The 19581-nt window shown below is 38.5% G+C and overlaps 2 protein-coding genes across 4 annotated transcripts; one reads left to right on the top strand and one right to left on the bottom strand.

Annotated features, from left to right (window-relative positions):
• Nucleotides 1–856: 856 nt before the first annotated feature.
• On the top strand, nucleotides 857–8703 carry ppef2b (protein phosphatase with EF-hand domain 2b). The gene is made up of 18 exons (XM_020707622.3): nucleotides 857–995; nucleotides 1208–1277; nucleotides 1363–1383; nucleotides 1718–1845; nucleotides 3333–3387; nucleotides 3489–3664; nucleotides 3779–3893; nucleotides 3989–4035; nucleotides 4112–4278; nucleotides 4861–4897; nucleotides 4976–5125; nucleotides 5220–5552; nucleotides 6966–7151; nucleotides 7238–7380; nucleotides 7515–7621; nucleotides 7726–7889; nucleotides 8121–8208; nucleotides 8307–8703. The coding sequence occupies exons 2-18, from the start codon at nucleotides 1226–1228 to the stop codon at nucleotides 8489–8491; spliced, it is 2154 nt and encodes a 717-aa protein (XP_020563281.2). The 5' UTR covers nucleotides 857–995; nucleotides 1208–1225; the 3' UTR covers nucleotides 8492–8703.
• A 775-nt stretch (nucleotides 8704–9478) lies between these two features.
• nup54 (nucleoporin 54) lies at nucleotides 9479–19383 on the bottom strand. Of its 3 annotated transcripts, none has more exons than XM_078956338.1 (15): nucleotides 19166–19341; nucleotides 18770–18874; nucleotides 17913–17993; nucleotides 17589–17753; nucleotides 17147–17233; nucleotides 16527–16685; nucleotides 16215–16441; nucleotides 15947–16134; nucleotides 15630–15826; nucleotides 14785–14839; nucleotides 13215–13308; nucleotides 12127–12234; nucleotides 10886–11005; nucleotides 10031–10141; nucleotides 9479–9951 (listed from the first exon to the last, which is right to left on the bottom strand). In XM_078956338.1, exons 1-15 carry the CDS (start codon nucleotides 19206–19208, stop codon nucleotides 9823–9825), a joined length of 1869 nt encoding a protein of 622 aa, XP_078812464.1. In that variant the 5' UTR covers nucleotides 19209–19341; the 3' UTR covers nucleotides 9479–9822. The 3 variants fall into 3 exon arrangements, with proteins under 3 accessions (XP_078812464.1, XP_020563283.1, XP_011480014.1); XM_020707624.3 differs by having other exon boundaries at nucleotides 17718–17753; nucleotides 19166–19339; XM_011481712.4 differs by lacking the exon at nucleotides 17589–17753 and having other exon boundaries at nucleotides 19166–19383.
• Nucleotides 19384–19581: the final 198 nt, after the last annotated feature.

The following is a 19581-nucleotide window of genomic DNA, read 5'->3' as shown; positions in this document are numbered from 1 at the left end:
CAATATTGATTGGCAAGTGAGAACGACAAAACATTTAAACATTTAAACAAACAGAACTGGAGTCTTAGGCACATCTGAATTCCCTTACCCCCAAAAGACAATACATAGTGCAAGACTGCCCAGTGCCCTGCATTTCAACACAGTTCAGACCCGTATCCACTACTTTTTTTTTTTAGGCAAATATGATGTCACCCATTTGCCACAGTAAAATTCAAACAACTTTTGACATTTTATGATGACTATTTGAGTCATCAGTGTTCTACTGATGATGAAAACTTAATGATTTAAAACAAAATTATTTAAACACCCTTTTTTCAGATGACTAATTGTTCCTATGCAATCCATCGTGGTATAATTGAGGAATAATACACACCAGTTTTTCATAGAGACTTCCAGGGCACTGGATTTTTGAATTGTAGATTTGGACACCCCCCATCCCCCCCAAAAAAGCCAAACGCCCCATAGTGAATTTGTGCACAACCTTTGAAATAAATATGACCTAAACCAGCTCAATCCAGTTTATAAAGATTCCCATCTGCTCTAAAAGAATCACTTTAGAGAATAAAAAATAAACCTTTAACTGTTGAAAATAAATTTCGCTATTTGCAGTTACTGCTTAGATCATATTTTAAACCGTCTGAACGTCTTTTCCTTGGCAAAACATTCCCTCCTTTCAGAAAGCACAGTGCCCTTTAACAGAGCCTTCATCTGTTTATTCAGCGTAGATGAGTGCTGTAGTAAGATTTAACCCTAATCCACCTGCATCTTGTTTTGAGTGAGTGGTTTTGATAGCCACAAGTGCTCTGTGCTCCTGATAGCTAAGAGTGTATTGCTGCTGAGTTTTGCAACATAACACTTGTGTCCAGGGGTGATGACAGATAACCAAGAGATGATACGCACCCAAAGTTTTCAGCTGATAAAACACTGAGACAGAGGAGTTCTTCACAGGTGCAAAAGAAGCCAGGAAGGGAATTAAAAGACATGAGAAGTTGAAGGTGAGTTTTCTTTAGAAGTTATTCATGCTCCTGATAAAGTTTGTGTTATATTAGGAAAAAGGAATTTATCAGGCGAGTAGTCAAACTTTCTATGAAAATTTTGTTACTTTGTGTTTAGAAAAGCAATATTTCACTAGTCCCAGGAAACAAAGTACAAGGTCAGATGTGTAATGATACTTTTCACACATGAAAAGTATCATTGTCTCCAACAGAGAAAATAGCAAGGGGTCATGGGATGTGGCATGGGAAAATCAAGTCTCCAGGAGAAGAAATGCAGCAGAGGTTAGTTGATTGAAGATCATTATTCAAGGATGTACATACATGACTGAAAAGTCTTCATTTTCTGTCTTTTCTGTGTTATTTTCAGTGAGCATTTACTCGGTCCCAGGTAATTCCCATTTCAATCATAGTGACAACATCTGAGTTCAGGCTTGTTTGTGTTTAACTTGTCCAAACCCACATTTCATGCACCTGTGAAGCTGCCACAGGTCAGTCAGACACACCCATTGAAGTCGTCTTGGAATAGTTTTAGCTATTTACTGTGAGAAAACACACCCACACTTTTAAAAGTATTTAACATATATATCAGAAGCTTCTTTAATTATAGTAAAAATGCTGGTGGCCCTATAATAGTTTTAACTAGAACCATAAAAATGTAAGCAGCTTTTAGGAGCTAAAAGAAGTTGACCACTTTAGTGTGTTTTTTCCCCCTTATTCTTTAGCAATTAGAGCGGCTCTGTTGATCCAGCGTTGGTACCGGCAGTACGTGGCTCGGCTGGAGATGAGACGCAGGTGCACGTGGAACATTTTCCAGTCTATTGAATACGCAGGAGAACAAGACCAAATAAAGGTGGCCTCACACAGATTATTGCATCTTAATTAACACAGGTTTCCCTTTTCATTCTTCACCATTTTTTCTTTCTGTGCATTCTAATAAATGAAATATCTCCAATAATTATTATAACTCCTCTGGGTTTCTTTTGCTATGAATTCACTTAATATTTTTTCTTGGATTAAAAAGTACTTTTACTTATACATTTTCTTTACATTTTCACATAAAATTTTTCTGAACTTGTGGTTTTCATGAAATGAAATAGTCAAATTGAAGAAAATCTATGGTCTTGTGGCTGAACACTGACGGTCTATCTTAATCAGGGTCCTATCATAACATTTAGTTTCAAATTGTTACGGCCCCAAGTAGTATCATATAGTATAGTAAACCAGCTCAGCCTCGCGGTAGAGTGGACGCCCTGAAACTGGGAGGTTGTGAGTTCAAATCCATGACAGAGTCATACCAAAGACTCTAAAAATGGGTCTCAATGGCTCCCTGCTTGACACTCAGCTTTAGGGTTTGGATTGGGGGGTTAGAGAGTGGCTGTAGCTCCCCCAGGGGGTGGGTCAAATGGAGAGAACAAATTTCACAAACCTAGATGCGTGACAACTAATGGGAATTTAACTTCACTTGAAATAATCCCCTGTTGTAATTTTATTTAGCTAAAGTTGTTTCAGGTCTTTTATGGAGATTTGCATGTCTACATACTCATAACACTACCACATAAACACTTTTATTTTATTTTACCATAGTTTTGCACTATAAAAACATCCAAGACTTTATAGCAAATGCAATGTATGTTTACATACTGGACTGGACGTGTCCTGTTTGTTACACATATCACTACACACAAAAATCCTTTTTTTAAAGCTGATTTTTGGTCAGGTAAAAACATTCCCTAATTCAAGAATCAGCTTTTTGGCAAATTAAACTTCATTTTGACTTTTATCCATGAAGTTGTTTTTCTGTGAAGTTGCATGAACAAACAAACTAACAGGAATAGAAAACTGCATCCACTGCAAAAATCATTTTGGGAAAAACAAACTTGTTAATGGTCAAAGAAGTTTTGATGCCACTTGTCCCTGCTGCATAGCTTGCCACAGTCTGCTATTTCCTGATGTCAGTGGTTCAGAATGTCCTCTGTTAGGACATTGAAACAAGGTTTTTTTTGGAGGGGAAGAAAGCAACTGTCTTCTGGCAACATCACGCACAGGAATCCAAATTTTTCATCTTACATTTTTGTAATGTAAATACGCACAGTAGTAAAACTTTAAATCTTAATCGGTCTTCTTTATGGCATCAACTTCTTATCTGACCAAAACACAGTTGGAAACTTGTATGATACCATTATTAAAAAAGTTTTATTTTGGGACTTTCCTTTGACACATCCACCAATCTGTGCTTTGAATTAATTATTCTTTCACTGAGAAATCATAATCTAAAGTATTTTGGTGACCCTTAAATAAGAATAACTTATTATTCCTTTACTTCTTACTGTCTTGCAGCTGTACAGTTTCTTTGGCTTTTTGATGGATCACTTCACCCCAGCCAGTAGTGAAAGTAAGGTCCACACTTCCCTTTTTATGATAAATCTTCACCAGTAAGTCAGTCTAAGCTCTCTTCTTTTGTTTTCCCAAATCTTTTTTTTTTCTTAATTAAAGGAAACCTAATATCTCACATTTTTCACGAGAACGAGATCTGCCGTGACACCGAGTGGGAAAGATACTTTTGCTACAAGGACATCGAGGTACCAGACAGCTACACTGGCCCCCATCTGACCTTCCCCATGACGTTCTGTGGGGTGTCCAAGCTGGTGGAGGCTTTTAAGCACAAACAAGTATGAACAACCAAATATGTCTGAAGCAAAAAAAAAAAAGGGCAAAAGTGGAGAATTGTTTGATATTTTCTCTGGAAGCCAGTGAGTTCACGGCATGCTTTTTTCTCCCAGTAGCAGCTCCATGCTCGATATGTTCTGCAGATTCTTGGAGAAACTTGGAGACTTCTCAGAATCCTTCCAAACATCAACTACGTCTCTGTCTCCCAAACCAAAGAGATCACAATCTGTGGTAAAATCTGCTGGCCTTTTTTTGACCACGTGTTTTCTCTTTTTTTCTTTGTGACCCAACATATCGTGCTTTAAGCTGAATACCCTCTTTTGTAGGAGATCTTCATGGACAACTTGAAGATCTGCTGCTGATATTTTATAAGGTACTTCAGGCAAACAAAGTGTCGTGTTTTTCTACATATTTCTTGGAACCTGACTACCTGAATTTGATGTGTGCAGAATGGTCTACCGTCCAGCGAGAAGCCATACATCTTCAATGGAGACTTTGTTGATCGTGGGAAGAGCTCTTTGGAGATTTTGCTCATCCTATTTGGGTTTTTGCTTGTCTACCCAAATGATCTGCACTTGAACAGAGGAAATCATGAGGACCACATCGTTAATTTAAGGTAATCAAGTCTTGTAACTGAGTTTCATAAGATTAGCTATGAAACTTTATTACTTTTTTAATATCAAAATTTAATATAATGATTCCATGATTCAAGGATAAATCAAATTGAACAAGCTGTGTTTTTTTCTCCAAAGTGTTCCTGCGCTTGGGCTTTGAATTTCCTTAGAGGTTACTGAGGTTTTTATGTATTGATCTTGCAAAATCCACACATCCTCCATCCTTATGTACTGGCATTCTGACTTACTTTTAAGGTTTTCTAATATTACCTGAGACAGATATTGCAGTTCTTAATATTTGATTTAAAAAATGTGTCTTAATTTAACCCAGTGGTAAATTCCTCTTGGTTTTTTGTTGTTTTTTGTTTTAAGAAAAATCAAGATCTTTTGGATGCAGGTTGCTTTTTTAAGTTGTTCATTATGTTTAAATGCTTTTTTGTAAGTTACTTCTTTCATTTAAAGTTTAAAAACCTTACAGTTTTGGTACAATTTTTGAAAAAATGCAGTCAAGAAAAGTCTCTTTTTGTTCTTCCCATGTTTGAAACATTTAAACCTGGAACTAATTTGATCCTTTTTTCAACCAGATATGGTTTCACAAAGGAGATTTTGGGAAAATACAGGGTAAACTTAAACATTTTTGAGATAATTTAATCAAAGAATTTAAATAAAACTGATGATTAATTTTCCGTTGTCTTTCAGGTGCATGGTAAAAAAATACTAAAGCTTCTCCAAAAGATATTTAGCTGGCTTCCTTTAGCCACAGTGATCAACGACAAAGTTCTGGTGGTTCATGGTGGGATATCTAACTCAACTGACCTCTGTGTGGTCAGCAGAGTGGACAGACACCGAGTGAGAAAGGCCTTCAGCCCCAACGTCATTTTTTTGTGTGTGAATCAAGCCAAGCCATCCTAAAACTCTATGTCATGTTTTCTAAAACCTGCAGTATGTGTCAGTCCTGAGGCCTCCTAAGACGGTCCATCAAACCCTCAATGGCAACAAGAATGAAGATGACAACGGACCAGCTGAGGGCCGGCGTAGAGTCCGCTCTCTAACTAACCACAGCTCTACCTTACCTCAGAGGAACAACCTTCCTCGCCGCTCGCTGCAAAACCCGTCCATCAGCCATCAGCTGAGTTCCTCTGTGGAGGATGAGCTGAAGAGGCGGCGCAGGCTGGCGGGATTTGACCAAACCTATAAGAATGGAAATGAGTTGGACTCTGATTCTGATCCAGACTTTGCAGAGGCATCAAAAGCAAATGGACACGATTGGAAACAGGTACGTAACGGTAAAAACATCTAAGTCTAGTATCTAGACCCCCGAGTACTCTCTTAGTGGCCTAAAATTCCACCAAAGGTGTCATACCAGTAGATTGCTGGATATCTTTTAGTTAAAAAAATGTCAGATTTAATTTTTGTTTATTATTTTTTAATTTGGGTTTTGTTGTTTTTGAAGCTGTTTTAATAGTTGTTGATAATGTCCTTCCTTATTACTTAAAAAATTGGACATTATTGATCGTTTTCAGTGGGCAACACTTTGGTTTCACACTAAAATAAATAGCCAAACTTTACAACAAAAACACCAGCTATAAAAAAAATTAACATTTATTTTCTGTGACTAGATTATATAGTTATGGAGATAGTTTTTGTTTAAAAAAATGTACCAACAAATATCCGCTCTACAACAGCTTTACTGAGCAACTAATGACTCTTAGTTAAATGATCAGGTGACCTGTTGGTTTCCACCAGTTTGAGTGAAAACCAGCTTTTCAGCTCTACGGTCTTCAATATTTAGACGTGCCAAATCCAAGCCTTTCCCTAAAGCAAAATATAGAAATATTTGTTGAAAAAAACAGAGTAAAGCTGTTGCAAAACTGAGGACAGACTAGATTTTTAACAAGTTCCTAGTGGTCATTAGGAAAATTGCACCTTGTTTCATTCATATTTATTTTTTAACGTACTTCATTCTTAAAGTCCATTTTAGGTAGCAACAATTATCAAGCTTTTTCTTATCTTTCAAAATGATATGATGACACTAAAGTTATTGTTGAAGAAGGCTATTTATTGGGCAAAAGGTAGCCACATCAACAAGCTATCTCCTGTGAAGAAGTTGTTGGTTCTCCTTGCGTGCAAACCCTGCTGAGGCTGTTAGATATTCATATGATTGTTTTGTTCTCTGTCTGTGATATTGGTTGTGATGTGTTATAATTACGGTAATTACGGTTCCATGACCTCACAAATTCATCAAGTTTGAAAATGTTCTTTGAATGGGCAAAAAAAAAATGTTCCAGTGGGGTAAAAAATTTTTACTTTAAGAACAACACCTCTAGTCTCTAAGACGTGTTTTCTTAAACTAAGACTATTTTGCAATGGAAATACTTTCTTGATAAGGTTATCTTCTTGCAAAAATAAGACATTTCTTTTAAACAAAGGTCTTTTTACCTTATAGTCTTTTTAGTGTATTGTCTTTTTATGAGTCTAATTTGTGCAGGTGTTGTAGCACAACAGATGACAAACCAGGATCTAATGGAAAATGTTCCTAGAAGTTTCTTTTTGCAGTATTGTCGTAAAAAAATGAGATTTTCTTGATAAGCAGACTTTAACTAACTTTTTCTACGTATTCAGTTTTTCTAATAAAGAAATGTCAACCTGCATACCATCACTCGATTCAAGGTCTAAAACTTTCACTCAGATAGTGAACCTGTTGTGGAGTGATCCCATGCCCCAAAACGGATGCATTTCCAATGAGGTGCGAGGTGGGGGCTGCTACTGGGGCCCTGATGTTACAGAGGAGGTGCTGGGAAGACACAACCTGCAGCTTCTCATCCGTTCCCACGAGTGCAAACAGGATGGCTACGAGTTCTGCCACAACCGCAGGGTGAGCACAAAGAGGACACTTATGGGAGGAAAGTATGGAGGTCAGAGTTAGCAGTCATGATACTCTGTTTCTTCTTTCTCATGCAGGTGCTCACAATATTTTCAGCCTCCAACTATTATGAAGTGGGCAGTAACAGAGGGGCTTACATCAGAATGGGAGCTGATCTGGTTCCGCACCTCATTCAGTACCAGGCCAGCAGGACGTGCAGAGAACTCACCCTGAGACAGAGGTACACACACGAGTTGCTGTTCGACAAATAAAGCCACATGTTAAACATTTTTGCACAATAAATCAATAAAATCAATGTGACATTTAAAAACATTTCAGATTGAGGCTAAATTACAATATCTTTTTTTTTGCCAGTGTGGGTTGGACGGAGAGATCAGCCCTGAGAGCTTTGAGAGAGCAGCTGTTTGTGCACAAATCAGATCTCATCAGGGCTTACCAGGAGTTCGATCCTCATCAAACAGGTACAGCCACAAATGGCCCCTTTGGGCCTCCTTAGTCCCTTTGACTCAAACCGACCACTCACCAGGTTTTACTTGCTCTCCTGTGTCTTCACGTTTGACCTTAGGGAAGATCTCGATGAGACACTGGGCGAGTGCTACAGAGAGCGTGCTGAAGCTGGGTTTGCCCTGGAGGGTGCTGCGCTCTCAGCTTGTCAGCAGAACCCACTATGGCATGGTGGATTACCAGCAGTGGATAAAGGAGTTGTCCATCACTGAGCCCAAACTAGAGGTGTTTTATTATTATATTTATTTTTTAATTTAATTCAGTTTAGGTGTTTTTAAGGTTCACCACTGATATTGCTTAAAGGAGCTACACAAAAGAGAAAAAACGTTCAAGTGAAAACAACAATTGTGATAGAGGAATTTCAAATATACTTCCGTTTTATTCAAATTCAGTGTGCCGGTAGATCATTCTTCTTATAGTGTTGCAGAAAAACCATACATTTGATCCCGTTTGCAGGTTTCAGACACCAGTATCCTGGAAACCATGTACAAAAACCACTCCAATTTGGAAACCATCTTCCGCATCATCGACACGGATCACTCAGGTGAGGGACAGCGACACGACACTTATTTTCAAGGCTGATCTGCCCACACTTCAGGCTGTGACAAGCCAAACGGCACTCGGTGTACCACTCTCCTCCAGGTTTGATCTCTTTGGAGGAGTTTCGTCAGACTTGGAAGCTCCTGAGTTCTCATCTCAAGATGGAGATCAGCGACAAAGCAATCGCCGACCTGGCTCACAGCATCGACTTCAACAAGGACGGCAGCATTGACATCAACGAGTTCATGGAGGCCTTCCGGTTGGTGGACCTGTCTGCACACAGCTGAACGCCTGAAACGGGAGCAGCACTGAACTGCAGACTGGATTATAAGGATCCATCTATAGAACATTAGTAGATTAAGTAAGTGGATCTGGTGTTATCTAGATGTTTTCTACCTCAAAGTTGTTATTTTTTACCATCTTTATTTTTTTAAAATCTCATCTGAGTGAACATTTGTTTTCTTAATAAACAAGAAATAAACCTTTTGTGTTCAAGCAATTAATTGTGTCATTCGTTTTAATCGGGTAATTCAACACACTCAAGCTTCTTTGGTGGCCTTGAAAAAAAAAAGTCATGTTGCATAAGAACCTTTGTTGTTCTAGAATAAGAAAAACTGAATTAATCAGTTAAATGGAGCTTTAAAAACTGTTCTAGTAAGTGAACCTTTTTGCAGTGGCTAAACTCTGTCTTTCAGATTTGCTTTTTATTAATACATTTGATTGAAAATTAAGTGCCTGATAGTTTTAAGTCAACAGGATGAAAAGGGAAAATCGCTTTACATAAAAAAAAGATTTATTAGAAAAAACTAAAAACAAAAATCACTGTATATGTTTTGACAAAAACCAATAAAAATCTCCATTTTTAAAAATTTCTCAATATTGTGCAGACTAACTGAATAAATTGGGTTTCGTTATTGTATTAAATTCTGCATTTCCTCCCACGTCTCTGGTTGGTAAAACCTGCAAACCGACTGTGGTGCAAACCCTTAAGATGCATGGGTGACCCGACTACATGTGGGGGTTCTAATCTGCTTGAAAGCTGCCTAACCAGTCCAGCTGCCAATCAGTCTTTTCATCCCTGCAGGGATGCAAAGCCTAAATGTAAATCCTATCAACTCAAGCCCTGCTTTGATGAGATATAGAAAAGTGGAAGTCTGCAGGTAAACAATGGTGTCAGGTGTACCATAGTTTAAATATAAGGTAAGCAGAAATGCAAGGAAGTAGATAAACATTTAGTTCATATTACAGCATCTAGTTACTACAAAAACAGACCATTAAAGGTTTAGAATTTAAATTTATTAGTATTCTAATAGTTAAAAAAAATACAAAGATGTATTTACATCTTGACACACTTAACACCTCTTTGTTTACAAAGCACTGGCAGTCACATGTGCATAATCTGATTGACGTGGCTATTATTAGACACTGATCATTCCATTGAGCTGTCTGTATCAATCCAGATTACGCAGTCGTTTTGCTGTACTGATTGGAAAGCCCGGGATTTTTTTTCTGCAACGAGCAAATCTGAAGATCGCAAAATAGAATGGTCTGGAAGAAAGATGTTCTGCTTTTCAAAATAAAGGGTCAGAGTGTGTGAAGAGGCTTTGAGAGGTTGGAATCAGCTCAGGATGCCCCCTCTCATGTGTCCACTGTCGCTCAGCCCATGCTCTATTAATTTGATGTCTTCCAGGTCATCTTTAATGACGCTGATCAGATGACTCAGACCTTCCTGCTGCTGCTTCAAGTGCTGCATGACGGAAAGAAGAAGACGCTTAGCGACAAATTATAGACAGTCGTACAAGCAAATGAGTGACAGGATCCCTCACTTGTTTGATTTCTCGGAGCAGGTCTGCATCCACACTGTAGCGCTCTTCTGACCTCACAGCTCCAAAGTGGTTCTGCATTCGGATTTGGGACATTAATTCATTCAGCCGACCCTTAATGAGAGGAGGGAAACAGTTATTGGTGGGTTTTCACAAAGGCAGTTTGATCTCCAACAGTACTTTAGATTTACAAACATGACAGACTTTACAAAAACGAAAAAGATTGGCAAAGACTTATTTCTTAAGAAATGAAATAATTGCTGTTTTTTAAGCTATTTAGACTCATCTACGTCCACGAAACCACCAAACAGCAGCAGATACGCAAAGATGGACTAAAATTATTCAAAGATTAATAACACGGGTTGTGTCCAAATTCCCTCACTACTCACCACTTGGTGCAATTTTTTGGGATTTTTGAATCTACAATTCCAAAATCAAGTGCCCTGGAAATTTCCAAGAAGTCTCTCCGAGAAACTAGTGTGCATCGCTGCTCACTAGATTGGCGAATATCGACCACAATGAACTGCATTTGAACAATTTTTCATTTAAAAAAAAAAAGTGTTTTACATTCATTTTGTATAAACCCTCAAAGTTTTTCTCATCAGAACACAGTGGATTCATAAAAAGTCTTTGTAAAATATCAATAGTTATTAAGTTTGCTGTTCAAAAAAATGCAGTAAGCATGTTAACTCCAGAACCATAGATAGCCCTTTAGTAGTTAGGGAGTAGTGAGGCAACATAGCTATTTCTATTGTCAAATGCAGCTTTATAAAGTTACAAATTTAGACCCATTTTGTCTACTTCCAGACCAAAGCCTTCAGTGAGAGTAGCTTCCTGCTCCAGTTTGCAGAGACTTGCCTTGAACTGTGTGGGGGCATTGAGTTCGGACTGAATGGTGTCCAGCTGCACTCGGAGATGCTCCTCGTCCACTTGGATTGCGTAGCCACTTTTCCTTTGAATCTCCTGTTTGATCAAAACCTTCCAGGAAAACATGGCAATGATACACAGGACAGTGTTGCCGAGCGGAGATAAATGCAAGCAGTGCCAAAACATTCAAATGTGATAGAATATACAGATGGGATTCATCAGTTTACTTGGAAGAATAGTACCGGACAACATTAAAACCTTCAGAGAGAAAGAATGTAGGACAGAGGGCCTCTGAGCCTCCACACAAACACTTCTCTCAGCTTTATGGAGATTTTGCCAGGAACGCCAGTTCAGTGGGATTTCACCTGATCATCAACAACAGCTGCAAGATTACAGACTTGAAGAAAGATTCATTATTCAGTCTCTGCAGCAGGTGAACAAAAAGTCCAAACAGCGGCTCTCATTTAAAAATCCATTTTCAACCCCTTCCACGCACTTTTTTATAGCTACGGTTTCTTATCAGAAAACATCACCTTTCTTAAGTCAAATTATAGGACTGCCCAAACAAACAAAAGTGTGATTTCCAGTATTAATAGAAAAAAAATCAGGAAAATGATTGGAAATTGGGCCTGATCATTTACAATCGCCACTCGCATTCCAAACAGGGATTGGATATTTATTTGAATCTTTTTATGATCAGTGGTATATGCTGCAGGCTCATTATTACAACGTAATACTCCATTAGAAGTCTTTATATCATGAAAGGATCCTGACATTGCCAGAAAGTGTATAGAATACGGCATTAGCTTGGGCAGGAGGTGCACAAAAACAGTTTGGTCAAGGTGGCGAGATAACCCCAGATTTGGACTTGCGAGATAAATACCTCGTATGAAAATCTTTTAAACTGACAGCAAGTGTCTTTACTAGCTTGTCTCAACTCTTCTTTGTCCATCTCAAGTTTTTATGTTTTGAATATATTCTCAAAAATCTTTGTTTTTTTCCTCGCAGGATAATGTCTGGACTTTCTGGCGATTCTTGCAAAAATGCAGCTCAGAGCAGATCAGCTGTTGAAAAGAACCAGCTCTGAGGTTTTTGATCTAAAGAACTTTTAAGGCACTTAAAAAAACAAAAACTCTAACAAGCTCTAAATAAAAGAATTACTGATACCGACAGTCTGATACAGACATCTCTGTAATTACAATTTAGTCTAATCTGATAAATGTGGACGCTACCTGCAGCACCCTGTGAGACAGATCCATCAGTTTCCTCTTGTATTGAGCGATTTTGGCCACGGTTGTAGCCTGGTTCTTCTGCAGTTCACTGATGTCATTCGATATAATCTGCAATTTCAAACAACAATGCACTGGATTTTTTGCGTTTTAATAGTTCTTAATGCTAAAAACTACCAGCATCACACCTGGAGTTCCTCTCAAAGTTTCTTCAAGCATAATAATAATTTGTTTTGTTTAGACCTGCACAATAAATAGCAAATTTGTCATTATAGTGATGTCAAGCTATGCAATATTCGTATAAAAAAAGATGGCAAAAATTCCAATAAATATTTACCTTAAATGTGCTACAACAATCTCATGCCAGCTTGAAGAATTTAATGGATCATAAAATGCCTTTTTGCATTTGACCAATCAGAAGTACTCCTTTACATAATTAACCAATCGCATGGAGCCCTTTTAAGTTAGATGTTTGCCTCCCATGTAGACGAGGGTCATTGGAAGAATAATTTAAGTTATGTTGACTCTTATTTAAATTAAACTGTAGCAGTGAAATGGAAATTCTGTACTTAGTTGTTTCGCAATTTCTTCATGCATCGCAAATTATATCGTCATCGCAATGTTGATCAATAATATCACAAATCATGAGTTTTCCTCATATTGTGCAGTCCTAGTTTTGTTCCACCAAGTTGTATCAGTTTTTAAATGATTCGAATTACATTATTAAACTTCTTTTTATAATAATATTGGATTATCTTCCAATCCAAAACTAATCTGTAAATAATGACTCCATTTAAAATCACCATATTTAGGGTGGTTAACTGAATAGTTAAAAGCATTATTCTAAAGCTAGTGTGTACACGTTTTATGAAATACATTGTCAATTTTGAACCCCCCGGTGAAAACACCTGCAGCTGTATTTGTAAAAATAACTTCAAAATAAAAAACAAACAGTTGGCAGCGAGCGCGAACATCTGCGCTCGGGCCTTGACCACAGTTTCAGAATTCCTGCGTTGATATCAGATGGTTTTGTGCACCGGTACTTCTAAAACGGCAACCAAGAGCCACAAACTATTTTTCATCTCACTCACATCCACTCTGGTCTGGTGCTGTTTGGTCATCTGTTCCTGGATCTGCAACCTGCGCAGCAGCTCTTTAAATCCAACCATGGGCACTGGGAATAACCTGAAAGAAGAGACGAACGTCTGGAAATTACTTCTTAACTGACCAAAAAGTAGAAAATGAACCTGTTAGAATTACGTTTATGTAATGTCTGTGCAGCTGTCTTCCATTGGCCCGGCTCTGCCTCTGGATTATGGCACGCTCTCATCATTTTATTAACTTTATGAAGCACTTTTCATGTCAAAATTTCTAAAAGTACTTTACTTTCTCCAAATGCAATAAAATACACACACAAAAAAGTAAAAAATTAAAAATAGGTGGGTGGACTTTAAACACTGTCATCTATATTTCATAAAGTAAAACTAATTTAGATGAAAAATGTAGCAAAAAGATGCAAAACTGTAATTATGATTAAAACTGGAATATTACAAACTCTAAAAAGGAGTAGCTTCATTTAACTTTATAAACTCATGGAATAGTACTTGAATTAAAAAATGAAAGAAAGATTTAAAGGCGTGAAAGTAACCCAATGTTTAAATCAAAGTCCATTAGCTGTTACGCAGTGAGGTGTAGACATTTTATGTCTGCATTTGACCCATGCTTTGGCGGAGCGCTGAGCTGAAAACAGCGTAGTTTCTTACGGAGTCACAAAATGTTATTGTTAGATGCTTAAGATCGTTTTTGACACTCTCAGCCTCAGGACCAAAGATTAAATTCTGCATTTTGCCCGGGTTTAGCTGCATCCATACTTTAATTTCAAAGTGAAAAAATGAAATGAAAAAATTGGGACCTTAAAAAGAACCTTGTGGTGCACCACATGGCTTATAGAGGACTCAAATATAAATAAGTCTATCAGTGAGATAAAATTCAAACCAATCAAACTCCATCCAAGTCATGTGATCAACTGTGCTGAGGTCAACCCCTTGACTGATGCCATCTTTGACCCATCATGACTTCAAACCTGGCTGGAACATCTCAACTGCATACAGCTAATTAAAAAAATGTTTTTAACAAACTCCATGATCTAACTTTAACATTAATCCATATCCTAAGCATTTTAACGTTGGGAGTGCTCTGAACCTTTTTTCTTCAATGATTTATGATCTTCACTGGTGTCCATGGATTACATGAAATCTTTCCACCATCTCAACTGCTCTTCAGAGTGGGTCTCACTACGGCTGTCAGTAACCCTTGTGCTATCCTAGGCACTTTAACATTGGCAGTTGGGTCATCTAGACCCCACAAGAGAGTGCACTGAACCTTTTTTCTTCAATGATTTGTGATCTTCACTGGTGTCCATGGATTACATGAAATCTTTCCACCTTTATCCACCTTTGTCATGGTAGGGAGAACACGTCAATGCAACGGTTGGGGTCATCTAAGATAGCACGAGGGTTAAGAGGACTGAGAAGAGTCCAACCTGAAGAGTAATTTAGAATGTTCAACAGCAAAGAAGCTGTTTAGGAAATGAGAACCTGAACAGTCTGCCTTTAGAACTACCTTTATCAAGTCAAACAGACATTTTAAATAGCAACGCACTTCTCTGGGTCAGGATTGTCCACCTTCGCCTGTTCCCAAATGATGGGATCCACACCTGAGCAAAAGGACAACATGGTTAGTTATTACTCAGAAGACTGCTTTGAAAAAATAGTCTTTTCTCAGGAGGAAATTGAACAGATTATTAAGAAGTGATTTCAGTAAAACAAGAACTATTAAACTAAAATGACATGGAATTTATAGTTAAAAATCTTTTTCATAAAAAAATGTTTACTTATTTCATGCATTTACGTTTTTTGGTGGTAAAAAACAAATTATTGCTGGAAATTAATCTTAAAATTAAATGTTATAATTTGCAAATTATATTACGTGACGACCAGATTAGAACTCTGCCAGAAACCATAACAGGGCGACAGAAAATGAGCACTGCTGTGCCTTTTCTGATGCTGCTTTTTGGCAGAATAAAAATAACATGATTACATTCCATCTAATGTTATCTGAAAAAAAGCTTATTCCATCACTCATTTTTTTGAATATGAGACGATGTAAGACTGAAATATTGATGTGCGTATAAACAGATTACATTTTTATTTACATATTTATTTTACATACATAATGATCGACTGTGAAGCTTATGTTAAAAAACCTAAAACCATTTAGAGAAAACTTTGGAGGAGGCATTTTAACTGTTCGTTTCTCCAATATACACGTGAAAATTGGTTAAAAAAAAATGCACTTTGAATGAACCATTTACTAGACAATCTAATGAAAAGAACAAAAATTAAAACTTAGAGAAGTCGCACACTCTCTACCAACACCGAAGCTTCTGTTTTTGCATAAAGAACCCAATATTCAAACTTGCTTATACGTTTCACCCATGGATGTACCTGCGGGGGCATTTTGTAGCAGCTGTTTGAGCTGGGCTGGGGACAGCTCGGTGCGCGTGACAGACATGGCTACCCCAATCTGCATCAGCTGGGCCTTGATGTTGGCTTGCTCCAGAAAGTTGAAAAGCGTAGACGCTGCGATGCGCTTCGAGGTGCCACTCAGAGAACGTTCCACAACATAAACGATCACCTCTGTCCTGTAAAAGAGAGTCAGCACCGGGATCACTGTCTGCAGTCTACTGCAATCACTGACAGATCCAGAACTATAGGTTGAGAAATAATAATAACAATAAAAAAAGAAGGTTTTCATAACTCACTGGTCATTTGGCAGGGATTTCACACCCTCTACATTGACACTTAGAGTCTGGTTGCTTCCTAGGATCTTGTGGAGGGTTTCGACCAGCTGCTGCTGTTGGGCTCGTACATCAGCTTCTTTTTTATTGAGGATCAAGACAACTAAACCATCCTCGTCCTTACTCACTGGGATGCAGCTATATCCCACTGCCTGGGGACCCCGAGAGACACCGTTTTAGTGTTTACATTTGAGAGCAAGAGATGAATTCACTCTGAAGCAGCTGCAAGCACCTTGAACCTGCAGAAGGGGTTCTCTTGGGTAAACTCCACGGGTGGGTTGTTGTTGCCGTAGTAGCCCTTCCCTGTACCCCAGTAGGCCTGCAGTTGGTTCCATTTAGCAAGTATGGAGTCGCGCTCATCACCAAGTAAAGTGGGGGCTGAGAGAGCGGTGACCTGCTGGAACAGCTGGGTGGGCTGAGGCTGACCCTGCTGCTGGGCCTGCTGGCTAAACAAGCCTCCTTAACAAGAGATGAAGAACATACATTACATTACAGAGCAGAATCCCAGGAAGATTTTCCCCATCCTGGAAATACCCCCCTTTACCTTGTTGCTGCTGGGTCGGCTGAATATTAAAACCTCCAAATCCGCCCAGGCCAGCTGTGCCTAACCCAGTTCCAAACCCCGATGTTCCGGTTGCGGTTCCAGCTCCAAGCCCGGTTGGGAACCCAAACCCTTTGTTCTGTGTGTTCCCAAACAAGCTTCCTACAACACAACAGTTTGGCCACACAAGACGGTTGAAAGCATGCAGCGTTTAGGTTTTTCCATTAAACGTTGTGCAGAAGAAGTGCAGCAGAAAAGAACGGTGATTTCTTTAGAGGGAGAGTGACCCCTGGTGGCAAGAAGGTCCAACATGAAAACGGATTTAAAAACAACCCCTACCCCTACATAAAATTGTAAACAATCTTCCAATTTGATTTCATTTTTGATTCAAGCAAATATGATAAAACATTGATTTATTTACTACATTTCCATCGCTAAAGCATTTATATTTTGTAATAAAAAGCATTTGACATAACTAGTAGTTTAAACTAAACAAAGGTGGAACATCTATGCAGAATTTAGTAACTAAAATGGCCATTTTTTTTCTCCAAAGGGTGACTGATTCCTGCTCATCTTTAGTGTGACGAGCACAGTTGATCTCTTTCTTGGAACTTGGTGCTGACCTGTTGTGTTGGAGGGGTTGACAAAACTAAAAGAGGATCCCGGTGCAGCAGCAGTTGTAGTTGTTGCCCCAAAGCCTCCAAAAGCGCCTGGGAGGTGAAGAAAATACAAATAAATGTAATACAAGGAGGTGACCCTTAAGAAGAAGCAAAAATGAAAGAATAGAACCATAAATGAACACAAAAACAACATCACAATTTTTAAAGAAAACAAATCGAGACATCAATACAGCATTGCTCTGGAAACTAACAGTCAAATGGAAACCATATGGGATGAACAGCTTATAATTGCACAAATGTTATGCAAGTGGAACTACAGTAAACCAAGTGAACAGCACACAATCAAGCATCAAGTGAAATGTGGGGGGAAAGTGGACAAATGAATGAAGATGTGTTTTTTTCTTTTAACAGACACACAATGAACTGAATCACAAAAGTCATCTACCTGTGCTAGCCAGGCTATTACCAAAATTGAAAACAGAGCCAGTGGTGGTTGCTGTACCAAAGCACCCCACATTAAAGCTCACTGCAGCTGGGTTGGCATTTAAACCAAACCCCCCAAAACTAAACCCACCAGCCGTACTGCCTCCGGCTCCGAGCCCCCCAAATCCTGCAGCCGGGGAAGGCAGGCAGCAAGAAACAGAGAGTGACACGGAGGGGTTACAAGAAATTAAGCCAAGCCTGGCATACATTTAGAAGAAGAGGAGGAATTTGTAATAAAAATAAGCTTGAGAAGCAACACACGAGCTCTTTCTGTGCCGCATCTTACCAGTGTTGGTGGAGCCAAAGCCGAATCCTGTGGCTGGTGCGGTGGTGGTGGTGGCTGCCCCAAAACCAGGAGCTGTAAGAGCTATGAAACAAATCAAGCAGCTCATCAAAGATATGAAACCTGCCCTCAAAATAAATAAGATATAAAAAACAGTGTAAAATTAAACAATCAAATGAATGATCAAATATAGTTTACTAGCCCTATTTAGGGCAACTAACCCACAAGCATGTTTATTATTTGATAAAATATTCATCTGGATCTATTTCATAACTTGTTTCATAAATTGGAAACAGCAAGATTATAAAAATGTAGGGTTTTGTTTGGCCTCAGTTTTCTTTTCTTTTCTTTAAATTGTACATACTGTAATTTTATTCCACTGCACTGAGATTTTGTTATTTTGGTTTTCAATCTACTACAAATAAGTACATCATCATGATCAGAGTTCCTTCTGGTTTGTTTTAAGATATTTTAGACCTGAATTTAGTCCATCTTTCAGTGGATTAAACAGTCATTCTCTCCAATGGATCAAGCAAGTAGAGAATTCAGTTTCCCACAACCACCAGGCTAAAAGGAATTTCAGTTCAAGCCCCACTGATCACCTGTTGATCTATTGTAAACGCGTTACCAAGTAGTCTTTTAATTATGATTATGCTGTTTAATAATAAAATATTCATCTGTTATAAAAATTTAAGACTTAAGACTCTGCAGGTTAACAACAGAGCAGTTATGAAAAATAAATCTAACTGGTCATGTGCTTTTTTTCTTCGTTAGCAAATAAAAGGAGCAGGAATGGGTTAGAAAGCCCCCGAATATTACATTTTCCACAGCATCTAAATGAATTGAAGACGCAGACTTACTGCCAAACCCGGACGAGGCGGTGGTCGTGATGGCTGTCGGGTTAAACCCAAATGTGGACGCTGTTGTCTTGGCACCAAAGGAACCAAATGAAAACCCGGACGTACCTTTGCAATGACACATGATACAGAGCGCTGTTAACGGCAGCTAAGTACACATAGCTCAACAAAACCGTGCTATTTTAAGTATTGTCAAAAGCTTTTAATTGCGTAAAAAAATAAAAGCCAGTTTTCGCAATTGACCGTAACTGTAGCTTAACGGCAGTTGCTGTGATCCGCTAGCACAGCATATATATAACTGACATAAACACACAAAAAACATGACAGCATAGCTTCGATAAATATATATTTACTCCTAACTAAATAAATATGATAAAACTTCACAAACAACAGACATACTTGGTGCTGTGTTGCTCGTGGCACCGCCAAAACTGAACGCCATGTTGACTGCTTTGGGAGCGTTCTTCTTCTTCTTCTTCAGAAATAACAGTGAGCGAGTAGGATCCAAAGGAGCTCAGTCCTACCACCTGGTGACCGGGAGCCGCAACGGCTTGCGAGCGTCAAAAAAGCTCCGTACCGCCACCTGCTGACCATGACCCGCAACGGCAAGAAGCTCCAAAGGAGCTCAGTACTGCTCAGGGTTAGGCCACAAAACTAAATTAATCAATAACAAAAAACAAATTGATTGAAAACAATTCTCAACAAGTGCAGACAAATGTAATGGAGCTTGTGAAATGCACATCTGACAGTATATATTACAATAAAAACTATTTTAACAGGGAATATTTGTAAAATTTGTAACTGGATCCCTTCCA

Source organism: Oryzias latipes, chromosome 12 (genome assembly GCF_053564925.1).
Source record: "Oryzias latipes strain Hd-rR chromosome 12, Olatipes_Hd-rR_3.1".
NCBI lineage: Eukaryota > Metazoa > Chordata > Actinopteri > Beloniformes > Adrianichthyidae > Oryzias > Oryzias latipes.
The sequence above is the reverse complement of the archived record's forward strand: the minus strand, read 5'-3'. Positions and strand labels throughout refer to the sequence as shown.